Raw genomic sequence first — 6,791 nt, 5'->3', positions numbered from 1 at the left:
TTTAATAAACGTCATTAATTATTTCAATAATAAAATATGTTTTAAACCCTAAATATATTCATTTGGTGTTAGAAACGTTACATTTTGTATATTTATATTTATGGTTAAATTTTTAATCACACATTTTTATTTTTCGTTTGTACCCATTTTTAATTTGCAACCATTTTTTTAATTTGTACCAACTTTCTCTTCAGTTTTAATTTTTACTCATATATTAATTCCTTTTAGTGCCCATATTTTTTAAACTTTTATTTGTATTTGTACCCATATTTTTGAATTTATTTGTACCCATTTTTTAATTTTGCTAAATGTACCCATGCTAATTATATGTATTTATTTTATGTTTTAAAATATATCAATTTTTTTTAAAATATGTTAATAATTATGTGGGTACATTATTTTTTTGCTATAATTTTTGTGAAGAACAATATTACTCTAAAATTGATTTTTAAGTATTTATTATATTTTAAAAATATTATTTGAATTTGTTTAAATTTCATAATTGGTTGGACATTAAATGCATAAATGCATGAGTTAAATCTCTTAATTCAAAGAGGCTAAGGACCTCGATCAAAATATTTAAACAAACAAGATTTTAGTCTAACAATTAGGTTGATTAGGAACTGGAACCAAAATGACCCATTTTAATAGCACTTATAGTTCTTTGTTTGACTTTTGAGCTAGTACATACATAATCTCCAGTTTTGGTGATTAAACTAAAACCTTGTGACCCAACGCTCTGGGTTCAAAATTTCAAATCCCCCTTTTACAGTATAGCTTGTATCAAATCACTACCGTACTACTACACTGTATATAAATAGTTTCTTTATTTTCTTGTATTCACCCATTTGTGGCCTATCATTTGATCACAATATTACCTCTCCAATGTGAGCTATATCAATGCTAATTGTGAGTATTATTTGTGTATGCTACATCTTGTTTTTTAGATTCTAAAGTTATACATATTTTTTGGTTATTATGTTTAACACAATGATTGTAACCTATATAAAATTCGGCTATATCTAATATAGACATTTAGCTTGAAACCTATAATTTAACACAATGATTCGGTATTCGCAGATCGAAGAAATGAAAGAAAACCATCGTGAAAGGCCATCTGGAGTTTTAAGTGAGTCAAAACAAGAAAAGCCAAAGAATGAGGGAAAAGGATCGTCGCTAAGCCAGGGTTCAGGGTAAAGTTTCTAAAGCTGCAACCAGCCACAGAAAAACTAAGAATAAATGTTTATACATCTGTCAAGACAAAGAGACTTATTAGGACTACCTTTTTTCAGTAGTTTTGTTCTAAAAAATACCCCATTTTGTTTGAGGTCAAAAAATGTTTTGAATTTTACGATCATGTCATCGTGTGTCTCCGAGATAGATTAATGAAGAGAAATTTTCATCCAAATATTAGTCAATTTTAGAGGTTTACTCTCCCTTTTTCTTAATGTATACACTCTTCTAGCGTTTTTTTTTTTTTTTTGATACAGTAGTGATACTTTTCACTGATGAGTCAGAAATTTGGGCTAAAGCCACTTGATGAAAATGTTCAAACAGTAAACAAATTAAAACACAAGGATCAACTTGTCAGATTGCAAGCCCATGCACGATGCATGGACATTGAAATCCAATCAAGCAAATCACGCTTGACAAAAAAAAAAAGAAAAAAGCAAAACACGTACATGTATCAATTAGAGCGTCTCCAATCATGCTCATTATCTAAATAAATTTTAGCTAAAAATACCAGAAAGTTAGGAGCTCTGTAGAAGAGTTTACTCCAATCACACTCTCTGTTTTGAGGAGTTATATGGATTGCGGAAAAATAAGAATAGAATTTTATTTAATATCATTAAAATATTAATAATTCATTCTAAAAGCTCCTTTCTTACTCCCGAGGTTTAGCAGCTCCTAGGAGAATCCCTATCTTAGGAGGTGGATAAGAAGTGTGATTGGAGATGGATTTTTCCAAATCCTCCCCAGATTTTAGCTAGGACCTCAACTAGAAAAGCCATTGGAGATGCTATTCTTAACCCCATACAGTTGTTTAATTTCCTCGACGTCGTCATAGCTACCAAGGAATACTGGGGACCTCTCGTGTATCTTGTTTGGAACCAAGTCTAGGGCCTGCAATATTAACCATTTGGTAAGTTATTATATATCCAAGTGCTTCAGAAAGTTAAAAATTTAGCAAAATCTTGACGTCCAGCTTGATCAAATAACGTATATTTAGAAATAAGTTAATCTTGTAGTGTAAGGTAAAAGTATGGCCAACTAATATACCCTTTGCTTTCCAGTAAAAGCTTGACCTCCTGCTTGCTCAACCAGGTATGACATCGGGAAAACTTCGTAAAGAACTCTGTTTCAATGAGGAAATTGAATTCTTATTAAATTCCAAATCTCTTGTTACAAGAACTAATCGACGAAAAAAATTGTTACAAGAACTAAGTCCAAGAGAATTTGTGTGCAACTGTCTGCATTTGCAATAAAATGACATAGTAAATGGTGTACATGTAAAATGATTCGTGTTCATTCCATAGAATTAAAATGCACGTCAAACGCACGTAAGCCTTAAAGCACTTGGCATATCATATAATTAGTGGGATAAAAGTTGATAAAGAGAGAGCGCGCATGTACCGTAGTTTTCCATTTGGGCTTTTCTTATCGGCAGGGTACATAAACATGCCTCCGTATAGCAATGTTCGGTGCACATCAGCAACCATGCTGCATAAGTTTTATATGAAGGACGCGTAGGTTTACAATTTGATAAAAAGAGTAGCAAAATCTAGGAACAGAGATAATACGAAGAATGAATCACCTTCCAATGTATCTAAGAGACTTGGGAGATGAACCATCTTGGGGGAACTTGCATTTTTCCACATACCTGCGAGATAAAAGCATTGATTATACTACTGATTGATTCTATTTTTTATTAGTCACTTACAATTTTAAAGTTGTTCAGAAGGCAAATTATGTAATTAATATTCAGGACGCATATACTTGGTAGTTTGCTCATCCCAGTTCTGTGCATTTCCTTCATTTACTGAGTAGATCTTTCCCTTCTGCGGAATCTGCACATACTTGAAGAGTAAGAGTACATCCTAGCTAGTCTCCTAGTGTTATATTGTCGTTAACTGTCATATTATATGCATTCTTCGGCTCCTAACAAATTGATCAACAGCAAACGATAATAAAAATTTGACACTAGATTAACTGAAATCTGTTTGTGTCCAATCTAATTTTGTCAAGTTAAACGAGAGGAATCAAGTAGATATATATGCCGTTTATATATGCGCACCTTAATGTTGGAATGAGTTAATATAAATTCCCCTAGCGATGGATCAAGCGTGAAGCCATTCACTCCATTTCCAGTACTAAGCACCAGCTGCAGTTCCACGCCAACTTTATTAGCAAACATTTCACAACAGAATTGTTGCAAAGCTATAATTCAAGTTGAATAATTTGTGTGTAATTTACCGTGCAAGAGCTTCCATACATGCAATAACCAGCGGCTACCATCTTATTCCCAGGTCGCAGTACATCCTCAAGACTTGGGTTTTGCTTATCTTTCGCCACATAAATCCCAAAGATCTGAGTGCAGGTGAATGCTGGCTTATATATGTACTAATTATATTAATCTAGAAGCTTAATTAACGAGACCAGTTAAAAAAAGAAGGGGGCTAGCTAATACGTACAGTTCCTATAGAAACACCACAATCGATGTTGGAGGATCCATCCAACGGGTCAAAAACAACAATGTATCTGCAAAATCAACGGGAATTTAGTTGCACACACCTAAGTATCTAATTATACAACTGTAGCTGTATACACGAAAGGATATAGAAACACAAATGATAGAAACTAGAAACCTTCCACGCTTTGATGACTCTACGAATATGGCCTCTTCATCCTCTTCCGAAACAAGAATGCACTGGAACAAGGTAAATTTAGAAACAAACAAACAAATTATGACGCTGAACCTAATGTAATTTGCACCTTTCTTTTATTTACTTTGTACTTGAAACACTCTGAAGTGACCTAAACCAGCTTCAACTGGAAGACGTGAACACGTGAGTAACCTGAACTTTTGAGTCTAACGCTGAAAGTAATACAACTTATTCAGTAGTGCCAATGACAAATTAATGATATGCTTTAAGCCTTCAACAGACTTACAGTACGGCCACTGCTAGTTAGCGCTTTCACAAAAACTTGATTTGAAAGCACATCCAATTTCTTCTGCTCTTCACCCTAAAAATGAAACAGCAGCCAAATACAGTATGTACTTTAGCCAGACTACGATTCACAAAAGAACAAATTAATATACACAGAGTCATATAGGCTGCTCACTTGAACGTTGGTCTCTCCAGCAAGTCCAATTAATTTTGCAAGACCTGCCTGTAAATAAAAAACATAAATATGTAATGAGTATGTAAATATAGAATACATAATTTATCTACGTTGGAATACATAATTTCATAGGCAAGCTCTTTGATCAGGAAAAATAGATATATAGCGGTTTTCATGACAACTAGTCAGATTAATATTTGCTTAGTTTAGATTAAACTAATACTGATGATATGTACGGCCCAGACACGTATCAGTTAGGAGTCAGATACTATCCTAAAATGGCCCTATACGTATCACATACAGGGTATATATTAAAAAATTAGGAGAGTTTAACATTCAAAAATATCTTATTGTTGCAAGAGGTCTCAAGTATGACTGATTCTCCCCATTAGTGTCAGGGTATTTCTCTCTTTCATGATATATACCTTTTTTAGATCCTTTATCAGGGGTTCATGATGTCTTACTCCTACACAGGACCTAACTATACACATTATAAGGTAATGAAAATCAGAATTTTTATTTTTATTTTTTCATTTAATTCAACAACTACATAATCTTGCCAATGCAGATGAACCAAGATTAAAAAATGAAATAAAGGCGTGAAGGACATGAAGAAAAAAACCTTGCTAACGGAGGAGCAGACAAATTTGCAACCGAGAACAATGTGGTTGAGTAAGATGGTTAAATCGCCACGTGCCTCGGGATGCTTGGACTGCTCGTTAAGAACAAAACGAGTGATGGTCATTAGATCAGTTCTCTGAGCATCAGCCGCATGATCCATTGTTAGTGAATAATGAGGATTCAGATTTCAGAGATAGTTAAAGAAGAGTACGTAGAAGAAGAAACTGAAATGATGGAATGATGGAGATCGATCGAGAACTATAAAATATGCAAGAACTAGGGTTCGACAAATGGAATTGGATTAGTAGATATTATATTCCACATTTTCAGGATGAGCACTTGGACTGATTAAACCACTGACGTTGCTATAGGATAAAACCAACCAACAAAATACTGCAAAGTCAGATGAGAGATGTCAGATTGATGAGCTACCCCTACGAAACCGGGACACCAGTACCATCTATGTTGGCTTGAGATACCCCCACATTTAGGTAATTTCCATTCCCATAACGTGGGATCTTAACAGAGATGATAAGAATAACTTCTTGTGGCCACTCCATGAGTTGTGTACAGTACTTGTACTAGTTGTGACAGAGCCTCATGGCTATTCTTTGTCATTGGATTTTTAGTTTTACTTTTTTCATTGGATTATTCTTTTGTTGGATGAGATTCAAAACACTATAACACAATATAAATGATTGCTCAATACGATCCATCTGAAACCCAAATGTAAAAATAAACAATAAAAGTATAATCTTTACTTACAATAGATGCGAGGCCTGAAAGCTACCATGAGGCATAGCACAAAAAGGAAAATAGATGAAGCACGCACGCCTCTTCAGTCTTAACTAGCTCTCAACTAATTATTCAGAGACCAAACCAATTTGATTAATTATAACTGTACGAAGCGGTCCTTTCAATAATACAACAATCAAATTGAGATACATTGATAAACAATTTGAACCAACCAATCCACTTTATCAATGCATCCACACTTAACTTCATAGACAAGCAAATAATTAAACAGTTAGAGTGCTGTAAAGAAAAGAGTTGAGAGAGAAGCAAAGCATAATAGTTTTTTTTTTTTTTTTTTTTTTGCACAAAAAAACACAAGAGCACTTCCACTCATCATATTTTGCGATGGCAAGGTACCACAACACCCTTCACCTATTGTTGTGAGCCTGGAACCATAGCTGGGGCCATGGCAATTATAGTCCCAAGCCCAGCCATGGTTGGATGACATCATCTATGTAAACGTTGCATGGGGCTCACTCAAAAGCTGGAAATGCAACGGTCTTTGCAAAGTGACACTTTTTTTGCCTTTTGATTCAAATAGTAACTTCAATCTAATGATCCCGATTTTTTTTTTCATAAATAAATTATATATTAAATTTTGAAATATATATTTGAAATAAAAAATTCCCATTTTTGTCCACTGAAAATAAAATATGAACATGTAGTGCAACTATTGCAACTTATTCTAAATTCTCATCCATTGAAAAATGATTAAAAATTATCTCATAAATGAAGAACAAAAATATCATCGTAAATGGTAATTGCCACAACTATTACTATTCACTATTCACGCAATTTTAGCTTGTGCTTGCATATCAAGGAAACTAATGTTGGAGTCAAATATGAAAGTCCAACCTTAATAGGTTTACACAATTGTATCCAGAATAAAATAGGGTTAGAGGTTTGATTAGGGAGCTATTTCTTGTGCCTTAAGAAAGAGTAAAAGCCACTCAATATTACGGTCTAATGGTATTCCTCTTCACTTGGAAGTGAGAGGTCTTAGGTTCGAATTTCGTGGATAGCGAATTCGA

The 6,791-nt window shown here is 33.8% G+C and overlaps 1 protein-coding gene across 1 annotated transcript; it reads right to left on the bottom strand.

The window, feature by feature from the left end:
- Positions 1-1,812: 1,812 nt before the first annotated feature.
- On the bottom strand, positions 1,813-5,311 carry LOC103402358 (fructose-1,6-bisphosphatase, cytosolic-like). The gene is made up of 12 exons (XM_029094577.2): positions 4,967-5,311; positions 4,345-4,392; positions 4,171-4,245; positions 3,867-3,928; positions 3,693-3,759; positions 3,475-3,588; positions 3,296-3,382; positions 2,998-3,068; positions 2,816-2,881; positions 2,635-2,721; positions 2,281-2,356; positions 1,813-2,124 (listed from the first exon to the last, which is right to left on the bottom strand). Exons 1-12 carry the CDS (start codon positions 5,123-5,125, stop codon positions 1,996-1,998), a joined length of 1,041 nt encoding a protein of 346 aa, XP_028950410.1. The 5' UTR covers positions 5,126-5,311; the 3' UTR covers positions 1,813-1,995.
- Positions 5,312-6,791: the final 1,480 nt, after the last annotated feature.

The sequence above is a fragment of the Malus domestica genome, chromosome 15 (genome assembly GCF_042453785.1).
Source record: "Malus domestica chromosome 15, GDT2T_hap1".
NCBI classification, from domain to species: Eukaryota; Viridiplantae; Streptophyta; class Magnoliopsida; order Rosales; family Rosaceae; genus Malus; species Malus domestica.
This window is presented reverse-complemented; position numbering and strand designations above follow the sequence as displayed.